This window comes from Pholis gunnellus (genome assembly GCF_910591455.1).
Source record: "Pholis gunnellus genome assembly, chromosome: 2".
Taxonomy (NCBI): domain Eukaryota; kingdom Metazoa; phylum Chordata; class Actinopteri; order Perciformes; family Pholidae; genus Pholis; species Pholis gunnellus.
Window position 1 is genome coordinate 21,865,625 of NC_136536.1, and position 24,474 is coordinate 21,890,098.

Genomic DNA, 24,474 nt, shown 5'->3' on the forward strand with positions numbered 1-24,474 from the left:
AGTTTAAAGGACCGATCGCGGGCTCAATACCGTCATGTCTGAGAAACAAGTGTCTCATATGATTTACTTAGTTCAACCGCATATTGTGTAATAACAATACAAAATATATGAGTTAATGTGCATTTTAGTTTCCATATGTGGCATTAAACATCTGCCTTTGTATTTAATGTGGACAAAAAACTGAAATTGTCTTTTTAATTAGCAAGCTTGGGCTGCCTTTAGATGATTGTAACTCAATTAAAACCACATAAAAAAAGCGAACGTATTTTAGCTTGAAACTGGTCATGCACGCACATTTTCATGTCTTGTTCACCTCTCGGTTTGTTTTTATAGAAGTGAGACACTCGTGGAATTTGTCCGCTTACTTTTCTTCTGGTTTTGTAGCCAGCTTAAACGCGGTCCTTAAATCAACCATTTAACATGCCATGCAGCAGGTTCACTGGTTTATCAACGGGGAAGTATCTGCAATACTTTGAGGGGAGTTCTTCTGCAGTACTTAGTGAACACCGGGCTGAATTAACGATTCTAAAAAGCAAGCACATTTCTTTTCTTTTTTTCTCTGCAAGAATCTAATGGATTATCATAGCTAAGGTTTTGGCATCGAAACACCTCAAGTCATTCAAAGGTATAGAAGTGTTATCAAGACACTATGCTAACCGTGTGGTGAGACTGAAACGTTCTTGCATCACTAACTTCCACTATGTTGTCAAAGTTTAAGTGGTCAGTGTAACAGAAGAAGTGCTGAAATGCACTCACTATTCATAAAAGAAGGTGATTTTCTCTCTTATGTTTCATTCAAATCCCTGTCACGTACAAGTTCAGTGCGAAATGAAAAAGTTTCCTAAATGACACTCACACATCTGTTCTCTTGCGTACCTTTCATCACTAATAAATAAACATAAATGTACCCAAGTAAGAAAGAGATGTCCCTAAACAGCTATTTTTCTATTAACCATGATCTCGATGGATACAATGCAACTGTGATTAAGCATTGCATGTAAAGTGTTGGATCACAAACAAAACCAAAAGTTTATAAAGGACGACTCTTTTGTTTTTATAAGTACATATTTCTACCATCCTCACAAATAAAATGCTAATCATAACCATTCACTTCACCTAAAATAGCCTGTAATAGCATCAACAGCAACAGTCAGTTGGCTCCTGATAGGTCTCCCGATGGCCTACTTTAGTCCTGGCCATGCCCTGTCTCCACATGACACCTCTCCAGTGAAGGACAGAGGTGAGGGAGCGTAGAGGTCAGAGTCTGTGTCTGATTCCCCCTCTGCTATGAAGGGTCTGACCCTGGCACAGAGTGAAGGTCCGGCTGCAGCTTCAGTCCCTGCTCCGGCTCCTGAGCCTGTGAAGAAAGAGGGCCCAAAGAAGTCCTCCTTGGCCTGGGAGATGCTGAAGCCGCTGAAGGAGCGCTCCAGCTCCTCGTGGTCGACGGACGGGATGGACAGGGACGTGTCGCTCTCCACTACGGCAGCGTCCTTCTGGCGTCTCCGATGGCGCCTCCTGCTTCGAGAGCCGCTCTCTCTGCCGCCAGGGCCGGAGGAGGATCGGTCGTGGACCGGAGCAGGCGGAGGCGGGAGGCGGAACAGGGAGGGCGAGTGATCGCCGCTGCCGCCGACCGGTGAGGGGGTGTTGGCCACGCTGCTGTTCCAGGCGGGCTGGCTGAGGGGGTGCTGTAGCTGGTGCTGCCAGGAGGTAGAGGGGCGGCTGTGGCTTCCAGAGGGGGTGCCCACTGATCTGGCCTCACAGACACCCAACAAAGGATCTTTCTTTTCCAAAGACCCATCCGAGCAGGGAACAGCTGCCGCCGAGCACGTCTGCAACTCCTTCTCCTCCTTCACCTCCTCCTCGCCCTCCTCCTCCTCCGGCTTGCTCTCCTCCGGGCTGTGGTAAGGCGGGGCTGGATAAGGCTCCTTGGAGTTGAAAAAGGCATCGGTTTCCGAACGAGGGATGCCCATGCGCTGCACATACACGTTGACCAGGAAATCCAGTTTCCTGTCCATGCAGTTCATCTGCAGGGAGAAAGAAGAACACACACACACACACACACACACACAATGTAGAAAAGGTGTTCCCAAAACGTGAACCCACCCGTGCGACGTTAGCAAACCTGGAGGAAACATTCATACCTGCTTTTCCACTTTGACCAGACGTCCCATCATGCTCTGGTCATCTCCAGCTTCTCCCTCAGCTTTAGGACCTTTACCAACTATCTGGTCAACTCTAGCATTTAGACAAAAGTAATATCTGAGATTAAAACACTCTGTTCTGCCACATGGGTTTCACCTTAAGAAGTTCATGATGCCAAAATGATAGTGAACTACCGTCACATGAAAATTCGGTAAAGAAAGCGTTCAATGTCGACAATACTCATCAAGCCACAAGTATGTTTGGAATGAATGAATGGCGGCCTACGTTTCCTGAAAAAGCATGGATTTCAGGTTGACGGTGTGGATGCATGCATGATGAGATCAGGCGGTCTTTACTGAGGCAAAGAGTGAGTGGAGGCGGGAGATTCTGTCTAGGGGCCAAAATGCATCACTTGGCATGCTTTTGTTGTGCTTCATGCTTCATTTCCATTGCATCCTGCTGGGGGAGCTCTCCTTCTCTCTCTCCAATGTGAGAGCAAGCATCTAGCACTGTCAAATCCCTGTTGAGTGGGGGCCACGTGACACGGCTCATCAACATTCTGTGAGAAATTCGGCAGGATGTCTCGCTTTTTTTCCTGCCTTTTTCTTGACAGCAGCTGATATAATGTGACATAAGAGCCAAAGAGGCCGCACAACATTCTCCGAATGTCGCACGTGACGCTGTTTATCTAACTCTTGTCTTGATCCTATTTGATTAAACATTTAAAAAATGTATCTTAGCATGTGTCATCTGGCTAAATAAGACAGGTCCAGTGGCTTAAACTCAAAAGGGGTTCTGTCGATTCAAAATAATAAGGTAGCATGTAACTGCTTCAATATTTGGGCTGTGGTGTAAAGAGCGTAATGCTGGTAAAATGGTTCATTGTAGGGGTGCAGTCTATTAACCTAACCTAGGGTCTTCAGTGGACTTCTTATGGCGAGGTGTTGATGGGGGAGGGGGCCCCACAATCATATCTATCCTGGCAAGGCACACAGAGACGATATGAGCGCAATGAGAAATGAAGCGACGTCTGGAATCACATCAGCTATGGAGAACACGTGTCCATATATTCCACACACACAAGACATACGGTGAGTCTGACTTGCTTCGTTGGATGAGGAGTGCAACTGTTGGAATATATTCATTCTAGACCTTTAGAGGGATTAAAATGGGAGGAGCTAACTCGCGGGAGGTAAAACAATATGATTATACATCAATGTTGGATCTAAAATGATTTTGTGACAAACGGAGTGAATCGTAGTTTGATAAAGAAATGTTACACACACACACACACAACACTGGGATCTGAATACAACACATGTCGCCGGACAAAATGGAACAGGCGAATCAATGACTTGTGTGTCACGACATGTTTGTATCCAGCGAAACCACCAACACTGAATTACTGAATCACATCTCTGCTGTTACACTGAGCTCAAACTGATTATTGAACCAAAATAAATAAACCGAAGATGCATCCTCCGAATCCACCCCGACATTTAGACTCACAGTGAAAGTGACGGTCGATCACTCTGAGACGACCTGGAAATGAGCATAGGTCAGATTTAAACTGCAATGCACTGTATAGCGAACGCTCACTTGCCTGGACTGCAGGTTCTTGATGCGAGACAGCATGTCCAGGTGACCTGCCGAGTACTGCTCGATCACATCCATGACATCGTAAGGCCGCAAGCTCTCTTTGAACCTCCGCTTTGACACCAGAAACTTCATGACGCTGAGGTAGGACACATCGTTTTTTTAAGCACGAGTGGGCCTTTTTGCACAATGGACATTTTGACTTGTCAGAAAAGGACAGTTGATGACATTAATGACGAAGTGTCCCAATAAGCCATGACCAGCATGCACCGTTTCCTACTGTGACATGTCAAAATATCTTTCGTTAAAAAGGCCTTTCATAACAATTTGAAACAGTCGATGTGGAAAACGGTTCTTTCTTTTGAGATAATTCGTTGTAACTTGGGAGTTACTTTCATAGTTTGACAAAATAATCTCAACCTAAGGCCCAGAGCTTCTTCCAGAGCTTTCCAACACATCTCACGGTCTTCATCGGCAGACTACTCACTTGTCATCACATGACCTTAGTATTTTGTCGGGCGATAACAGGTGGTCATATACAAGCAACTCCACAGCAACTGAGCAAACTCCACCCACTAAGAATGTTAGATATGATTGAGTGTTCAGGAAAAAACCTGAGTGGAGATTATTTTGCCAAACTACTATGTCAAAGGTCAAGCATGAACCGTCATGCTCGGACTTGTCGTCATAATTTTGGCCATCCTTACTGTTGGTTAAAATTGAACATTGAACTAGACAAAGTAATGTCTGAGATCTTGGGACACTACAACAAAGTCCAACTTCATTTGGAGGGAAAACCAAAAATGAGAGATCCCAAATGCTACAAGGTCAAAGTTGAACCAGAAATTTGGTCTGGTTCATGAAATTACTTTCATTTTCTCTTCCGGGTAAGTTTACCTGACCAGAACATTAGTCATAAAGCTGTCTGACTTATTGCCCCATCAGACTTCTTTTGAGTGATGTCACCACGTTGCCAGATCTCGCCAATAAACTTAAGCACAATGTTATTATTACGGATGAATGATGGCCGAAACAAGAAAAGCTAAGTTATCCTTAAACACCATCACAACTAATACAGTCTACACACCATTGATGATTAGTTGTGAACACAAAACATAATTGCCGAAGTAAACATTGCAGAACCATTGAAATTGGGTAATAAAGCGAATCCTTACCAGATTGCCCTTATTGTCACCCTCAGGCCTGGTGGTAATTCTTGAGTGAGAAACTCACAGTGGCAGCTCTTGTCGTCGCCAATTTCCTCTCCGGGGAGGCTCGCCTCTACAGAGCAAAGACAAGAGAACTCATATAGCATATTGAATCTGCTTCCACAGCAGAGGCAAAGCAGGGGCTGTTGCTTTCAGCTTTAAAGAGGTGCAAAATGAAATTACCAAGTTGGTTTCAAGCCAGTTAGCCAGTTAGTTTGAGAGTGTGGTGAGCAGGCTTTGCGGAACAACGGAGAAAAAAAAACAGAACTTGGTGCAGAATTGAAGGATAGTGCTGATGGGATAAAGCTTTACTGAACCCTTTAATGACAAGTACTCTCTTCCCACCACCAATAATAGTCTAGATTAGCGTTGTAATCTATGGATTTTGAAACGTATTGCATACAGGCAAAGGAGTCAAGGCCTAATCGTGGTCCAACAGAAATTGGAGGAGGTTCTGGTAGGGAAAGTGAGAGGTCTCTTCATGCAACATAAAGCGGGGCTTTTGGGCATTTTGTCTCTGGATAATTTTTTGGATTATCTTGGCACCGCTCGACTTGAACCGACAATCGACTCGGCCTGACACTAATGTAGATAAACACTATAGTCACCTTTATTGAGAATGCTAATATTAATACATGCTTGTTCTCAGCTAGTATCATGCTTCAGTCGTCAGTCATCGTTGAGTAGGAAAACTCATAAGAAGAAAATAGAAATAAAAAAAGGGTTCATGTCAAGTGAACAAAATCCCAGCAGAGTTCAACATGCAGGTTTCTCAGACCGGTGTAGCTGACTTTTCTTTTGAATATTTCCCCCATAAAAGCCAACCAACACAATATCCCAATGTCTTACTTATTAAACCTTCAATTGCTGCAAAGAGAGGGAGAGAGAGAGAGAGAGAGAGAGAGAGGAGAGACATGGGGAAAGACTTGTTATGGAGTGTAACAGGATGACAATGGCAGACAAATCGATTCCGAACATGGAACAAGTGGAGGACACGGAATGATTTCTGGTTCATGTTTGAAAAGGCTGGTCTCTCTGCCCTTACATTAACACGTACCAAACTGCATATATTATTACATTACATTACAGTCATTTAGCAGACGCTTTTATCCAAAGCGACTTACAATTCAGATTATATCACAATTCTACACTGTAGGCACAGCTACAGGAGCAATTTTGGGGTTAAGTGTCTTGCTCAAGGACACATCGATATGCGACTAGTGGAGCCTGACCGGGATCGAACCACCGATCTTCTGATTGAAAGACAGCCCTGCTATCCACTTCGCCACAATTATAAAGTTTATGTAACTTATGTGGCAGAATATACTGCTAGGCATCACAGAGTGCATCACAGTCTAAAGTGAAGACATGTCATGGTGACTTGTCTGACCTGGAGAACTCTTCAGTCCAAAGTCTTCATCCTGCATTTCAATCAGCACTTTAACATGCCATGAAGCGGAGGAAGAAAAAACAACCAATGAGACTGGGTACTCAAATAGTTTGACAAAAAAGGCGAAGAAACGGCAACGTAGAGAAGTGTATTTGCTGACACAGTGGCCTGGATGACATGTGGATGCGGTTGGGCTGACGAGCAACGGGTGATGGCGGGACACCAACGTTTAGATGTTGGTGTCCGGTGACCAACGGACCTCTGTCGACCCGGGACAATGTTGAAACGTTGGTTTCAGGGTGTCTTCCTCGTATGTTTGAATGCATGGGGGAGGAATCACAGTATGTAGCAACAGTCTGCACAATGAGATAAGATTGGCTTAATTGTAAATCAATTAAGTGCAACAACTCCTCCTTCCTGAAACTATCCGTTTCAGGAAGAAAGCGATTAAGCGTATTCCCCCAGAAAATGCAGAGGTATTCCTTTAAACAGCTGCAAACTGTTTAAAGTGTTTTGTGAAGGTTTGAATGCAGTTTCAGAGACTTTCCACCTCAACGTGAATGCAATTATACAGCAAATTGATCACTTATTCTACTGCGAACGATTGGCATATTGCTATTTCTAAAACAGGGGTATTTGTAGCGGTACTGTCCCTTTAATACTCATTCTGCTGCACTGTGTGGAGCTCCCTCACCCTCGGAGTTTTGCCGCGAGGCGCTGCCCCTAGACCTGAAGGAGTGCCCTCGGTTCTTCTCGGTGAAGCTCCAGCTGTTGGCGACTTTGCCGGGACTCGCCTCGGCCCCGTCCTCTGGCCCCGGAGACTGGGATTTGCCCTTGGCCATGGGAGCCTTGGAGGGACTGGGGAACACCTTGTCCTTCAGGCTGGCCTTCCGGCTTGAGGAGGGAAATGTGACCAATTTTTTTTTTTTTTTTTAACATCATCATTAAATATAGGCACACAACTATCTGTAACTAAATGCCTTCATCCTACTGCTGTGTTGCTCTAAGTGTAATCTTGTGAATTTGTCAAATTCAACACTGATGTGATGGTAAATCTTACCTCAGCAGAAACGCAAAAAGGGCAATGTCCTACTGCAGAAGGAGCCATGGCCACATACCAACATAGTGGAGCATTCGGCAGGTCGGGCAAGCAGCAGGGAGCTACGAGCAAGCATGCACGGGAAGCAGAGTGACAGCGCACGCCTCAAAAAGGAAGAGACTGTATGCAAAAAGTGAACACAAATCGTGCAAAATAATTCACCATCGTACTGTGCACTCCAACTGATACACGGGAATCGGTCAAAGGAATATGTCATTAGGCAATATGCACCTTGCTTGCCTGCTGAACAGAAGTGCTGATTAGGCCAAAAAAAAAAAAAGGCAGCAAGCAAATCAACGGCATAAAGTCATTACTAAACAGAAACCATAAATCAACTGTGACAGGGCGATAAACAAGGATGTATAACTGTGTTTTTTCAGAGAGAAACGTAAAAGCTGTGGGTGGATTAGCTCTCTCATGTACACATCATTGAAAGAACTAAAGTCAAGTCAGAATCTATTTTTTTACTCATTGAAAAACACCTCCTTATACTGTGATTCCTCAACCTTTCTTTGTGTTTAATTAAAGAGGGAGAGGAACAGAGGTGGGAAAGGAAGAAGACACACACACAGACTTGCAGTGCAAACTATACCTAAGAGTTCTCGGACAGCACCCGCAAAGTCTGTCTTTGTGTACATTTTCATTACTGGAGTGGCGGGCAGTAGAGGAGACACAAAAAGATCAAGTAGCAGTGGATACAGTCACAAAAACAGCAGTGTGCGCCATACTGTGATGCAAGTAACACTTCAATACATTTGCAACCAGTCGCATATCAGAAAGGATGTGGAGAGATTTGAAATGCCCCGTAGTATTTTTCTTTGTTTTTGTTTTTTAAACAGTTAAAATTAAGATATGCAAATGGCTTACGAAGTCATGATAAAGTGTTACCACATCGTATAATAATTACACTTGTTTCTTTGGCTCGAAAACAATGTGATCAAAATCAAGCAATGCTCGTAAAGTGTTCCAAATCTCCCCCCCCCCCCCCCCCCCCCCAAATGCAGCAAATGCAGCATGACCGTTCTTGAAGGAGGTGCTTAACACACACACACACACACACACACACACACACACACACACACACTCCCCCAAGAAGAGTGCCTCAGCAGCAGCTAAGAGCAGATTTGAAGAGAAGCCAACGGGGGAGGTGAAGAGAGATGAGAAGCGATCGGATCACAGACCTGGGAAAGGTTTCCGTTTGAGACTCCTTCCTGTGAGGAGAAAGGACACCAGCTGTGACACGGTGCAAGTCGCTCATGTGTTGCACCGTGTGTCATAATCGACATGTTGTCAGGGTCGAGCTGTTAAGATGCTCAATATTGAGTCATGCTGCTAGATGGTAAAAGCAGTGAAATTCAAATAATACATAGGAGGAGACAAAGCAATGATGTAATCCAAAGCTGGCACTTAAGTCAATAGGTATGGATGTGTACGTGAATAAGAACTTATTTAAACCTGCAATAACTTGTTTGGGCCATTTGGGGGCAGTAGAAACAAGCTGTTAATTAGCTTTTAGATATTTTGGTCTTCACCAAATTTAATCGGGTCTTCAATTTGCTAAATGCTGCACTCTGTTCAGCAGTGTCATGCTCACTATCGTTGCTGTTATCATTACCTCTTCTCATATTGATTAGTGTAGCTTTAATATGGATTTCAAAGTATTTTCTTCTTTCTATTCCGAGATAATTGCTTCAGCAATAATATTCATTATCCCCATTACCAGCATCCCAAACTCATCATCATCATCGTCATCATCAGTGTTGTCTCTGTCATGTTAGTACCTGAATGACTTGCCCTTCAGATTCCTCAGCAGGTCCAGCTGATTCAGAGGCGGAATAAGTCTGGGAAAAGACAAAGAGCATTTCTGTTGAGTCACTTTCACTAAGTCAGTGTTGGAAGGTTAAAGCTCGCCGCCGGGCACTTGAAAGCTAATTCCATTTAGTTTGGCAGTCATCTATTCTGCTCGTCATCACCTTTTCACCTCAAATTACAAGTGGAATGAAACCGAACATGAAGTCATTTCCAGACAGAGACAAGCAGCGACCCTCTAGTTTTAGTTGCAACAAAAGGCAGAAATTGGCTCCGTGAAAGTCAAGCACGGCAGCTTATTTTGCTGATTCAAACAGTTGGACTGATGAATACGTGTTGTTGATTTTACAAAGTAGCCGCTGGGAATTTGTCTTTTGAGCAGCATTTCAAAGAGGCGCCGGTGGCCCTGCCAATACACCAGCCTCATCCACTGTAAAATCACAGGAAGTGAAAAGCAACACCAGTGTGTGATTCTTCACAACGGACGTATCTGATTCAACAGAGGAGTTTGCGACACAATAAGACGAGGATGCCCTGCAGGCTTTCCACTCGGCTTCCCAGTTTTAAGAGAGATGGCAGAATGCGATATGGGGAAAACAATTGCATTTTTCGAATAGTTAAATAATGCACAGCACTATTCAGACAGTTTCATCACGTACCTGTACATTGGGACAGCTACAGTCTGCTCGTAGAAATCCCAAGTGTACAGCAGATCTGTGCGGGAAAGGTTGGTAGCATAAAACCTCCACGCAGCCTGGATGGAGGAATACAAAATAATAAGACACGTTTGACTTTTTGTGAACAAACAGAGATGTTTTGATAGTTTCTTAAATCTGAAAAGAGAAAACATCTGTATACCTGGATGAGGCCTGCTGCAGGGGTACGCCTCTTCTCAAAATGTTTCTGCCTGTGTTGCTCTTGGACTTTGAGTGCAAAGCCAGAACCCAGGATGCCCTGTGCAGATTCAGTGTTACACACAACACGATTAGTTACCTGTATTGACCTCTGACGGCCAGGAGTTGGGATTGCAACCCTTGTAGAACCCTTTCAGAGCAGAGCTCAGTGAGCAAATCCAACGAAAGGATCTACGTAATATCATTGATTTACACACGTCGGCAAAGCCTCAGGGTAATAGAAATGTGACAGCAAATGCTGGCGAGAGTGGCGAAAACTCTTTCCTGTTTCAGAGCGCTGATACAGCAATCCACTTTTTTTCTGTGTGTGTGATCAACTGAATGAGCAGAGTTTTTGTGGATTCAGAGGAAGCTTTTAGCTTATTTCTACAGTCGAAGTACCACAAAGGAGAAATGGAATGTAACATACCGGCTCACTTAGAGTGCTTTCTTTTTCTGAGTGACTAGAGTGGAATCATAAAAGACTGAAAAGTTATTAGGTGGTTTGGATGCACATTATCATATAAAGTGCTGCACATCTTTTTCCAATATATATCACAGCAGACATATCACAGCAAGAAGAGCAAAGGTGTAATTGATAACACAAACATTCTGTTCAGGTGCTCCAGATCCATGGCCCTGTTATGCTGGTTCACTGAGACACGTATATGTAACCACGCCATGACTGTGATAGTGGTTCAACCTGTGTTTTCACTGCAAGTACAACTCAAAATGTCTGATGTGAGAAAGGTCTGCTACATCTTTCTTGAGCAGTTGTCTTTTATTCATAATATATATATATATATATATATATATATATATTAGGAACTACAACACACATGAACGTAATAACTTAATTGTCCTTCTTCACTGCTTACTGTTACAAATAATAACACTTGCCTTACATTTTAAAGCAGCATTCATGGTTTAGTTTTTGGCTGTGGACACACTATATACACATGGAGAAGGGTCTGGATGCACACAACCATTTGACTACACAAATACACTTCCCTACACAGCAGACACTCTTCACTTCACTTCACAGCCCACCCATTGCATTACACAACACAACCAGTACAAGACCTATCCACTACACGACACAACTACACAACACACCTACTACACTACAAGCCTACTACACTACACAACAAGCCTACTACACGACACACCAACTACACTACACAACTACACGACTCGCCTACTACACTACACACCAACTACACTACACAACTACACGACTCGCCTACTACACTACACGACTCACTTTCTATACTACACACCTACTATACTACACACCTACTACACTACACGACTCACTTACTATACTACACAACACACCTACACAACACACCCACTTTGCCATACATTACAGCACTTTACTACACTACATAATCATTCGGTGGGTCTTTGATGGAGAAAATGGATTAATGTGATAGGACTGGACACACTCTTTCAGGTGGAGTGCCATTAAGACCACATCAATGAGCGCTTTACACTATGATTAATAGAGACTAAATGAACACAAACAAGGCACAATCAGCATTATAAGCTTACCATCATGCCAACAAAACGAGATTGAAAGTACCCCTGATGATCCCTCGTACTTACAGCGGGAAGAGCAAAGAAGGCCACCCCGATCATGCTGAATGTTGCTGCCAGCAAGCGTCCATTCCAGGTCTTGGGAACCTTATCACCATAACCAATGGTGGTGAGAGTGATCTGTTCAAAGTAAAGTCACGACTTTATTCAAGTGGTGTGGTAAAGGTTGCAGATTTTTTTTAAATAAAAGCGGAAGCATACTGGAAATAAAATCAGTAACATAACATTTCAGAATGTTTTCTCTTTAACGATAATGTGGATACTGAAGTCTTTTGTTTTGATTTCGGGTAAATCTTACCAGTCCCCACCAAAGAGCATCAGCATAGGTCTCAAACTCCTTATTTGACTCCTTTTCCACCGAGTACACCAGGAATGAAGCCAAGATGAGACACAGAAAGCCTATGTACCACGCCGTGATGAGCTCCTGCAGGGAAAATCAATACAATGAGCATCAGGGAATCCAAAGTAATAACGTGTCACCTAGGATGCCTTGCAAAATGGTGATGTAACCACTTTAAATTGGTTTTAAAAAGAAATGGCATTTCTGTAATAATATCGGACACGGCTATGTGAGGCGCATGCCCTCTGTGGCAAACCAAGCACTTTATGAATGTCTTTATTTCCCTCAACACACGCTGCACACCCGACCTCTCTCCCTCTCACCACATCACACACAAAACACACACACACACACACACACACACACACACACACACACACACACACACACACACACGTACAGTTGTACATTTCCCACAGTTTATTAGTGCATGCTAATAATTCAAATTCAAAGCTCATTACAATAAAACTGCAAAGAAATATGTCTGCATGACGGAGTAACTTCGAAGAGATACTGGAAACAGTTTGTCACTGAAGTAACTCAGTGGACAATGAAGCACTTTTAGTTTAACACCCATGTGTATTCACATGGCAGGCCATCCTTCTTTTTTTTTGCCACCCAAGGACATCATTTCCACTGGGGGGGGGGGGGGGGGGGGGGGGCAGGGACATGTCCCCCTCACTTTACAAAGGTCCTGTGTTTGCCTCTCAGCATACAGGCTGCAATAGCTTATTAAGATGGATGAGGCTGGACACAATCTGAGAGGAAGACTACAGACATTACTCAAGGTAGGAAAAGTATACTTTCACCTCCTCTGCATGTTTTCTGGGTAAAAAAAATGTGTTAATTATTCTCCTAACACGATGCTGGAAGTGGACATAAATCAAATAGAAGACAGTAAAGGGTAGTACTCTTTATAGTACAGATTGTAGTTACAACATTATTCATTATTTTAGGTATTTCTGTTATGCTACTATTATTATGTAAAGCATGATAACTCAAATTAGATTTTAGATTTAGCTGCAGTGCACATCAGCCATGGTTTTAAACCCCGCAGACGGCTGGCTACTAAAACCAACTCTCTCATCAAAAGATGTTTCAGCGAAGGAGCGCTCAACTCCTCCTGAACCGCTTCACAACAACATAAAGCAAATGATGTCACCTTGCTGTGGGCATACACTACAGATCCCAGCAACTTCCAGGTGCCTCCGCGGCGATCCATGCGCAGCATGCGCAGGATCTGCAGGAATCTCAGACTCCTGATGGCCGAGGTAGCAAAAACATTGCCCTTGGATCCAGCTGCCAGCACGGACACTGAGGCGATCAGCACCATGATGTCTGGAGAGAGGAAGAGAGCAACACATAATCACAAAGCTCCACACGTGCTGAGGAGCTGGCAAAAGCCATACATGGTTGATTAAATCAGACTGAATTAACTACACTTTACTGAGTACTAAAGATGTTCCAAATTCAAATTTCAATTGAGTTTCCCAAACTTCTTTTCACCTCATCTTTAGCGTAACCTCAATGTAACGCTGAAAATCACAAGAAAGCACGATAAAGATGGTTGTCACATTCTTAAACCCTCCAGGATTTGATTTAGAAAAAAATGGAAACACAGTGTTATGTTCTTTAGAGAGAGCAAGGCGAGAGAAATGACTCAAGCCCCCACCCTGTTTTTCTCACCTATGACACAGAAAGGCTTTGCGGCGAATTTTAGCCTCCCTCTCGATCCTCTGTACCGACAGCAGCAGCCAGCGGCCCATATCCTCACAATGTACTCCACCCCAAACACCACGATAGTCACAATTTCCTGAGGGACAAAGCCGAAACAGTGGAGTTAACCCTGTGATGTGATCATGTATATATGTGCAGTGTCGGTTTACAGCAAATGCAATTTTACCTACCAGGATGTACAAGGCACTCTCTGAGCTATTTTTGAACTCTCTGATGGTGGCAAAGACTGAAAGTATGAGGCAGGAGAAGACCAGGAGGAAGCTGGACGAGATAGGAGACAAAAACAGTTTGGGTTAGTTATTTATTTTTATTCCAAAGTATGTCACTGCTCCATTTGTCTGATCCAGTTTTAGATACGGGAAGCTCAACAGTGAAGCAGACTGGAGAAGCGTATGGATAGAACAGCTGGGAAATTGCCACGCTCTGTCAGGTATAAGCCACACAATCGTGTGCATTCGGTGTGTGAAGCAGTTGAGCAAACGCAACCAAACTTAAGCCTCAATATTCTATGAATGGGACAAACTTTCATAAACAATGCTCCAGTCCATCTGGATAAACGACAGACCTCCGCCAACAGCTATCATGGGGACTATTTCTTTGGTTTAAAAAAAAAGTAGTTGTAAAACTCTATCTGCATTACTAGATGCCATCAGAGCTGAACCAACCCTTTACGGTACTTCTACATTGGATTTAATATCCAGATGTGGTGATAGCATGCGGTAATACACCATGAAGGCCGATTGCCATCTGCTAATCAATTTCTAGCTTAAGAGGGTACGGCTGGGGACTGAATGAGTAATTGGGAGCCGCAGAACCTGGGCGGCGCCTCCATTAGTGAAAGTACGCCAAACTGCAGAAACAGCTGCAGCTCAGTTGGATGAGTAAAAAGAAAAAGAATCCTGAAAGAAGAAATGAAGGCAGGGGAGCATGAGGTACATGTTCACCTTGACTCTGATTTTACTTGAACAACTTTAACAAAGCTAATTCGGTTGTTATTGATTGCGGTAAATCCAATTCACTGTGAGTCCTTACAGTCTGAACAAGTCGTTGATGTTCAGCCTTTTCAGCACAGGATGGGAGTTAACGTAAGAGGTCGTTAAACTGTTAAGACTTGAACAATAGACCAAACATCGCCAAAAAAAAAAGAAACATGTTCAAAGATCAATAAAACAGTGACTTTTTCTTAAAGATGAAATAGAAAAGGGATGGTGGATGGTTTAAAGTAGACTGATACGATTATGAAGACAAATCTAATCTGCAGCCAGACCTCCAGAAGACTGGCTGACAGCATCAGGTGAGCTCTATTGGATGGAACATAACATGTGAACCTGAGGGACTTTCTTCAGAAAAGATGTATAGATGTACTGGAAGGAATCCAAGGGCAGAGCCAATAGAGAGCGCCTGGTGAAACCCAATGCTGGGACAATGCAGGATGTTAGAAGGCGCATTTAACATGAATCATAGTACAGATACGGTCAGCAAGTATCTTTCTGAGCACACGATGAGGTGTTAAAGCACATTAAAGCACCCTGCACTAGAGCAGTCAATCCCAGTGACACCTTTCCATTTACTTCGTCATTTCATACATTATTAATATAAGACATATTGATTGGTGCAGCTTCAAAAGCACCGTGGCAAGATTCCAACACCAGCCCTGAACTATACAGTCCAAGAACAATTATTCTCTGAGCCTTGGACTGAATCTGGTATTGTCAACAGGTTCAAAGCAAGGATTACATTTAGCCCATTTCATCAAATCATTACAAATCTTAACAAGATCCTAATGGTTGACACTTCTGACTTAAACCCTTTCCAGATGGTAAAAATCTGGAGTGTGATTTAGTTTAAATGAATTGGGCTTGATATGGTCAGCAGACATGTTTTGCTCTGAGAATGACACCAGATACATTTCTTTCCTGTCTTATTCTTAATCCCTCTGGACCTTCCTGATCTACCGTGATACACAAGTTCATCGAAAGCTTTTACGTTTCTTCATGCTTCATCAAGCCCTCACCCATCCTCCTCATTCCCCTGCTGAAAAACATATTTTAGTCTTTTTTTTTTAACCAGAACTGCAGCTCACCTCATTTCCCTTTTCCTGCAGTTTCCGCAGTTTCTGTCATCAAACTCTTGGCAGCAGCCGCTGGCCAATCAGAGTGAAGCGACAGAGACCAATGGAATGTGTGGCAAGTCAACGGACGAGCTTATTCTTTATGATAGTCTCATCATTCTTCATCAGAAAGACAACAAAAAGCCAAGTGAGCACATTCAGCCACAGCTGCTCCAGTTCTCTACATTTTATAGGTTCGATCCAGGTGTGTGTGTGTGTGTGTGTGTGTGTGTGTGTGTGTGTGTGTGTGTGTGTGTGTGTGTGTGTGTGTGTGTGTGTGTGTGTGTGTGTGTGTGTGTGTGTGAGAGAGAGAGAGAGAGAGAGAGAGTGTGTTTTTGGCATCTCATACATCTCTGGTGGCCACAGCAGTCAGTGCTTGCTTGGTAAAAGGGAGCTCTTCAAAGCTTTTGAACATGACATTCTGCCCCAAGTCTGCAGATTTAATCTATGTAAACTGTTGAAAGTCGTCTCTGTTATATTGGCATTTCAGTCAGTATAGATTTTGTCAGATTAAATTAACAATAATGTATTATTCAAAGCAAGGTTTAGTTTTCTTCCGTCAAGGTCACTCAGTGATGCAGTCGTTTTCTGACGGGTTGCTCTTGTACCAGCGGTTTGCATATATCCTCTAGATTTACCAGGATTGGCGTGAAACACAAATTATTTTCTGCTTCTCATTAGCACCCGTTTGATGATCAACTCCATTCAGCTCCTTCTGCAAGAGTGACGGTGGAAAGTGGCGTGTGCACAGTCTTCACATCTTCTCATTAACAGCCCCTTTGACTTGCCACATGGAACTTGTCATTTCACCATCTGGAGACCAACATTGTTTTATTTAGCTCTGCTTGAAACACATCCATTAATAGGACTTCTTGGTTCGAATTCACGAGTCTACAGTGATTGATATCACTTGTAGTCCGCCTGCTGCAAAACATCAGTTCTTCTTTACGTTTTCTATTGTAATTGTTGATAAAGGACTCCTAAATTAAAGCAGATCTCTTTTATCCCTTAAATACATGTCGCCGCAAAAATGTGATGGCTCGCTGCAAGTCTAATTGGACATCGGTTTATGCAACTTTCCAGACCCGACCATGCCAAGCTCATCAGTACCTCCTGATGAGGACACTTACTGATGAAGGAGCGGGGCAGAACCTGGAGCAAACGATTAGCTTCTACAGCTGTGCAGAGTTTATGCCTCTCTCTGGATACACAAAGCAGCTCAAAGTTCTGAGAACGATAGGACAAATATGCACGAGGTCTTGTCAGGACAGTACAAAGAGGACAATTACACCAATTGAACACCAATCAGCCTGAGCCTTAGCACTAAAAGAGGTAAGCTCAGCTTTTTTTGTGAGAACTCTGCACACATGGAGGCCGTGCAAGAAAGAGGAGGAGGAGGAGGACAAATAAGGAGAACATTGCACATTAAAATACACCAGTGATTTAATGCTTTGAAAGACTAGTTCAAATGGTGCGTGTACGTATAGTTTTGTTGCAAAAATGCCGTCTTGAAAAAGGATTTGTGAGGTTTTGATTGCGGAGTTTCATCTTGACATATAAATGAGATGTTAATCTCCAAGGTGCCAAATTCCACAACAAGTTTGTTAGCAATCGCAAAGAAACTGTGACAGCGACTTCAAATAAACTAATGCTGTTATAATTCCAGACTTTCTACAATAACGGGACCAAAAGTTTTCATTCTATTGACCCAATAACAGAAGAATACTGTTTTTCTGATTTGATGGATGGACACTTCAGCTACTAATAAGGTAACATTCAGATAACCCTTATACCACTCCACACCCCCCCTCAGCGGTGTAGCAACGACCCACAAAACAGAGTTTAAGTCATGACCAAAAGTGTATCGAGACCGAGACAAGACCAAGACTTTGAGGGGTTGAGGCCAAGTCAAGACCAAGACGAAGGCAAGGCCCAATCAAGACCAACACTAGTGTGAGTCCCAAACTGCATGACACACCTACAATAAAATGTAGAACATGCAAACCACATGCACTCCTCAAACTGACCTGGTTGATCCAAATTCCCATAAAAACACTCAAGAAGAAACAAATGAAGGTGTCCTTTTCATTCACGTCATTTATTGCCTTATATATATATATATATATATATATATATATATATACACACACGGTATATGTGTGTATGTATATGTGTACCTTGAGAAATGTCTTAATGAAATAATCAACAAGCATTGCAGAGGTGCATTGTACGAGTTGGAATTGTATTTTGTGACTTTTGTACTTTGTTTTCTAATGATGTTAACAAATAGATCAGACAATGAATCGAAATGAATCCAGTAGAAATGCGGTTGATTGCGAGATGAAACGAGACCGATCTCGAGTGCTACAACACTGCTAAACAGCTCTATTTTTACGCAATATCATCGGGATTGTCACGTCTCTCCCCAATAAAAACCCTCTCAAGCGAGAAAATCTCATTCACTCTTGCGGTTGACAACCAGCCACGGGCAGCAATACACAAACACACACACAAACGCACACACATATCCACTTGTTGCCAGAAAGGTCCAGACGACATCACTGAGAATGTGATCAATCAAGATGAGGGGGCTGTTGTTGGAAGCAGAAAAGCCTGCATTTCTTCCTGAGCTGCAGATAAAGAAACATCGATTTGCCCCCCTCAGCACAGCATTGCCTACCCAGACACACTCATCACGCTAAATTTAGACTGCAACGAACTAGAGGAGAGCAAATAAGGAAGGAGGGCTCTTTCACTGAGCACATATCGTGCCATGTGCTAGCACTGCGGCGTCCACTCTGTGGGCTCCTCAAGGAATGATTGAGGGTGCCGATGACTTTCTGGGGCACTCGTCTTGATACATGCACTGTATAGTGACCCTGCTCTCTGCCACCATCGTGTTCCGTTATGAGCCACGGGGTACCTCGTGTCGTCATGTTTAGTTAAGATTCAGAGAAGGGAAAAGTATGTTAAAAAAAACTTTAATGGGAAAAAAGGAAAGCAAGAGGAGGGATACCTTTTCCATGCTTAAAGCAATTTTTTAGGCCACTTTGGACACCAGAAATAGAGTGCAAATACAAGGCATCCGCCACAATCAATATTTTAAAAGGTGAACTTAAACTGTGGCTTATTTGCACATTCAGCAGTTTTGGAGCAACATTAGCACTGTGTCCATCTGATGATTGTAGGTCCAAGTCACACTCATTTTCTGGGTTTTCTCCTCCAGCCCCTGAGGGAAGCATGCGTCTCTGTAACTGCTACATGCTCCACTATGTTTACCAGCTAGTCGCTCACTTTGTCTGGGAAGGTACAGAGCCTTTCCATTAAAAAATAGCCGCCTGCTGAACAGCAGCTGTGGCCACAAATGAGATCAACAGGACGATGATAAATGCAACATGGTGTACCAGTAGACCACAGAGACTCAGTAATGTGGAACCGATGAAGGAATTGAGGGTTGGCATTATCTCCTTTCCTTTCGTAAAGGATGGTCCAATGTAACCTGTAGACCATTTTACAGTTGTAAACATAAACATTCCAAATGTGTCCCAGTTTATTTCCTGTTGCGGTGTGTGTGAATGACATCAGCTGACAGGATGTAAGCATGGATCTAAGCACTTGGCTTGATATGCAATTCCTTTGAAACAGTCTATATGATAAAGGAGATAAGAAAAGGAAGCATTAAAGCATCTTTGCTGAGCATTTACAGAGTTCAACCAGTTCTTATCACAGCTGCCACTTAGACGCTTCGGGCATGAAATGGGATTCAAACGGACAATCCCACTCAAATCTATGTAGCAGGGTGGTCAGAGTGGGGGCCATTTTTAAATGTACCGTTGCCAATGTGACCGTAAGAAGTGAGGTCTTGCAGTATAACAACTAAAACGAGCAGTGAAGTGGCAACGTTACGAAGCGTAGAGTGCCATAGAAAATAACTGAAATTTAACAACCCGATGCTTCGTCCACACACTCGTCGGAAAGCACATTGCTACCGCTAGCTGACAGCTCGCTAATTAGCTAGCTTGCTAACTCCACCATGCTTTAATGCTACACTGGTTACAGAAAATGAGCTGAACGGTGGACGGCTGGTGCTAAGACGAAGCGTTGGTTCTACCGGTCCCTCCACCTCCCTCACCGCTACAATTGCCATTTTCTTTTGTACTAGTCAGATGACCTCTGAAAAATGTCTGTTCTACTCCTATTCTATTTCTATGCTTCCGGGTCATTTCATTCAGTTCGGGACTAAAACAAAAACACTATTCGACGGCAGGCCATGTGAGGCTGGAGCAGCAAAAGCCCTTAGTGTGTCAAATTGAGCGAGGGTGCATTCTCGTGTCAACATCAAGAGGGTCAACCTTTTCATTAAAAATAACTGGGAACACAATTCATTCCTAGCCATAATCCAACTACAGGACTCCGCATGCAAACTTCTACTTCCACCTCCCATCAGACACCTCTTCTCTGGAAAAGAGACCACTCGATCTTGGCAGCCAGCATCTGTCTGCTAACTGTCCTCTCGCCTTTTTCTTTTTTCCTTCGCCAGTTTGTCTTCAGCTATAGCCAGCTCAGCAGAATAGTGAATAACTGGAACGTGTCCTCATTCTGTCCCTCTGAATGACTTTAGGAAAGTTTAACAGAACATTCATATAGTTTTCACTGATCGATCGTTTTCTTAACTCTTTGTTTGCCCCGAGTCTCTTTGCCGTCTTCTACAGTGGTAGTCCCGTGTTCCACTTTGGTGCAGAACTGACACATTTTGTCATCTCACAGCTGCAGAGGCCTTTCAATTTCCTCTGGTGCTTCCTGCAAGAGGACACACAGTACCACGAGGCTCCTATTGAAGTCAAATAAGAGAAGATAATCAGAGCCCTGATCTCTGTATCAGTCTCTTGGATGGATCCCGACAGGAGGCCGAGATGTAGACAGGAACCCGACAAATTAAAAGTCTTTTTTTGCAAGCTGTCAAATTGTCCCCCTCACAGAATGTGTGTGAACAAAGACCAGAGACACGCTGCAACTGTTCCAACAGCAGGATGTTGGATGAAGCCTTTGGATTTAAAGGTTTTTTCACAGCTTTTCCCTTTCACTTGTAATAATTCTAAATGTTCAAACCCAGCATGCTGCATTTTACAAGTGTTAGATCCAGAGGAATATCATTGAGCGTGGACCACTGTGTCTCCCCCCTTTAACTGATGTTGTAGCAGCGACGGAACACAAGGGGGGAGGGAGGCCTTGCGCTCAGACAGCTACTGTACATAGATGGAGAAATAGACAGACAAGAGGCAGCGTGACAGGGAGCATTTTGGATGTTGGTGCTCATGTTCCACATATTGATCATTCACGTGCACTACAAACGAGGCCGAGGGACAAAACACCTGCCTAACATTTCAGGAGGACACGTATCGAAATAGAAATAGCTGCCGTCGGAGTGCGAGTACGTTTCGCAATGCTCGCTGTCAGCTCAAGGCAGTGGTGTCATTTTGTTTCTGTTTTTTTTTTGGAGCAGAGATAAGCCGGAGAATAAATGAGGAGGGGAGAGATCCGACGGAAGTCAGCACATGATAGTTTTATAAATCAGCTGGCTGGAAGTAAAAAAGAGTCGCGAGATTAAATGAAGTGTGGTGGCTATGAATAATGTATAGAACAGACAAATGGAAAGGAGGCGGATGCTGTTCTGCGAGCTGGATGGCACAGAGTGAACCCTGTATGGAGGGTAGAGTTGTACACTAACACAACATGCTTTCCACCAGATTCTAATTTAAGCAGCACACATGCTGACCCTGTTCTAATTAGTTTTCTTGGTGTAGTTTGGCTCTAAATGCTGTGTTAACCAAGAAAAAACATCACTGCTGCCTGCACGAGATTCAGCCATGAAGTTAGCACTACCTCCTTAGAGCCACATTGGTCAATGAACATCAACAGACTAATGGTAAAGAAGGCGATTTATCTGGCTGTTATAGTATTCAGTTAATATTTCAAAAGTAGCCTCTGTGGTGTGTGTGTGTGTGTGTGTGTGTGTGTGTGTGTGTGTGTGTGTGTGTGTGTGTGTGTGTGTGTGTGTGTGTGTGTGTGTGTGTGTGTGTGTGTGTGTGTGTGTGTGTGGTTTCACATTAAAGCACAGGCTTACTTCTGGGCATCCAGCCGTCTCTGGGGAGTCGATATGCTGTGCACAGTGAATTCCTTAATGCCGTGGCGTTTCAGCCTCTCACTAACAAGCATGCACTACTGAGGATTCGGGCATGGCTGGAGGGCAAATACCAGCAATAGAGAGCGGACATTTGGAGGCCAACACATCTTTCACCTTACAAAACTGCAAGTAACGCGTGTTAGAAGAAAACGTACTTATAGTTTGGAGCAGTGCTCAGCTCTGACAAACAGTTAATGTCTTCTGTGGCTCAGGAGAAGCCTTATCAACTCTGAGAAAAGTAAAAAATAATGGATGACAACATTCTTTTTAACAGAAAATCTGCATCACAGACATGGCATTTGAAAGATGCGGGCGATTAAGAGGGATTATGGGAAATGTCGGATCCAAGTGTGGATATCATGGCCCATGCTGCACTGATTCTGACCACTCTTTTTCTCCTGTCTCTTTTGTTAGCCCCTTCCCAAACTTTATGGAAGTGCATCACTAAATTGCTGCAGTACCCCTTTAAATTGAAAAAATCAAGGGATGGTTTTTTTCCGCAAAAGATTGTAGTTGTTGCTGGGGGGATGCCCTCTCACCAGAGGTCACCACCCTCCATTATTCATGACAGCATCGCTGGAGTGATAGCGATCATGTTCCAACTCCAAGCAGCTCGCAGGCCGTTTTCTGGCTGTGGCATCCAGCACGCTCCCTCCCACCGGCCAGAGCCGGGCTGCGACGTTAATTAGTGGAAGTACAGTGACGCGGCGCGGAGCTGTCCACAGGCCGCGGTGCTGAAACCCCGTGCTGCTGCCGCAACACACGAGAACTCTTTATCAACGAAACAAACCATGTAGCGTGTAACATGTCGAACACGGGCACCATCGCATGCAGTCTAACGGCTCAATCAGAAAAACACAAACAGAAGTTTCAAGACGTTAAGAGTTAAAGCAGGAGTTCTGCAGGTGAAGTGACCCCCCCCCCCCCCCTTCCTTTAATCGGGCTATAGCAACATGACAACGCTTAACCCTTTACGATGCGCCTTCTGAGCATCATCAGCGCAAAACGTGGCACAAAACCCGCAAAACTCCACAGCAGCCCCCCCCCCCCCCCCCAAAACAAATACATAATTAAATTCCCAGCCCAAAACGCCACGGTGACCGGATCAACATGTTTGGTCGGAGCCCGTCCGTCACTTACACATAAGCGTGGTAGATGAACGCCCATCCCCGCGGTCTTTCCAGTGCGTTATAGAGGAAATTCTGCAGTTTCCGATAGCTGGCGCTTTTCTTCGACGGCCTGGGTCTCCCGGCGGAGATGCTGGACCTCGGTCTGCAGAGGATGCCGCTCCGCTTGGTGCTCTCCGCGCCCGCAATGAGCAGCGCCCCATCCCTGCCAGATTCGGGAGCGCCGGGGTCCAGTCCGACAAAGCCGACCCTGTGCTTCTTCTCCTCGGCTTGAGTTGGGTAGACCCCGCCGTTGAGAGACTTCTGCACCATCCTAAAGTCGAGACGACTCTAACGAGGAGTTGTCCGTGTCCTTGCCGCCGCGGGGATGCATCACCGGTGCTGAGTGGTGCGTGTGCTGGTGTGGCGAATGCAGTCGGTGTCGGTTCCCACCCCACCCCTGGAAAACCAATTGCGATAACCACGCGAAACTGCACGGCATCTGCTTTTACAGTAGCCCCTTCCGGTCATTTGACAGACACAGCAAGGAGGGGAAATGCACAGGATTGTTCACTCCACAATCTGATCACGTTGGTCATCAGCAATTCAGAAGCTATCTGCAATCATGTAACGGCCCAGGAATGCAAAGTTAAACTGACACATGCAACCAGCCTTCTTCTAACGCTGCGACATCTGGCCAGGTGTGTCGGCAAAACACTCACAGTTGATTACTTTATTTGGGGAAAATTAAGGTGTCTTGTTTCTATATTCAAAAAAAAAAAAAAAAAGCTGGAAAGAAGATGATGCATGTTCATGCAATATTCATGTGTGGTTTTGACTTCGGTCAGTGTAATGGACACATACAACTATGACGATATGTTGTTTTAAAGGTTTGCATTCTGTGGTTGAGCAAAGGCAAAAGACAAATATGTACTTGCCAAAAATCTGATAGTATCGGTCAACATGCGGTGAGACGTAAAACAAATAAATGGAACATCTCAGCCAGGACACACTGTAGAGCAGGACAGTTATGAGAGACAAACACTTCATGCTGGACACCATGTCCTCTCTGTTGAGTTGGCCACTTTGCTGCTTCACTGAAAAAACATCCATCACACTGTGAACATTTTATTTACTAGCTTGTTAAGATTGCATTTACAGTGATAATCTTAGAAAGATTCAACAAAGATCCTTTGTACAGTTATTTTCAAGCAACATAAAATTGCAAATAAGGTATATACAAAAAAAAAAAACATTAGAA

General features: G+C 43.9%; 1 protein-coding gene across 4 annotated transcripts; it reads right to left on the reverse strand.

Annotated features, from left to right (window-relative positions):
* Positions 1 to 1,181: 1,181 nt before the first annotated feature.
* Positions 1,182 to 23,546, reverse strand: LOC306703898 (potassium voltage-gated channel subfamily KQT member 2-like; the record flags this gene model as incomplete). 4 transcript variants are annotated; one of them, XM_079170047.1, is made up of 19 exons in its annotated part: positions 1,182 to 2,024; positions 2,142 to 2,235; positions 3,053 to 3,121; positions 3,746 to 3,877; positions 4,914 to 5,019; positions 5,796 to 5,813; positions 6,337 to 6,384; positions 7,031 to 7,230; positions 8,028 to 8,081; positions 8,617 to 8,646; positions 9,217 to 9,276; positions 9,904 to 9,998; positions 10,103 to 10,198; positions 11,746 to 11,856; positions 12,035 to 12,160; positions 13,239 to 13,414; positions 13,763 to 13,889; positions 13,984 to 14,074; positions 23,248 to 23,546. In XM_079170047.1, 19 exons carry the CDS (start codon positions 23,544 to 23,546, stop codon positions 1,182 to 1,184), a joined length of 2,775 nt encoding a protein of 924 aa, XP_079026173.1. The 4 variants fall into 4 exon arrangements, with proteins under 4 accessions (XP_079026173.1, XP_079026174.1, XP_079026175.1 ...); XM_079170048.1 differs by lacking the exon at positions 8,028 to 8,081; XM_079170049.1 differs by lacking the exon at positions 3,053 to 3,121.
* Positions 23,547 to 24,474: the final 928 nt, after the last annotated feature.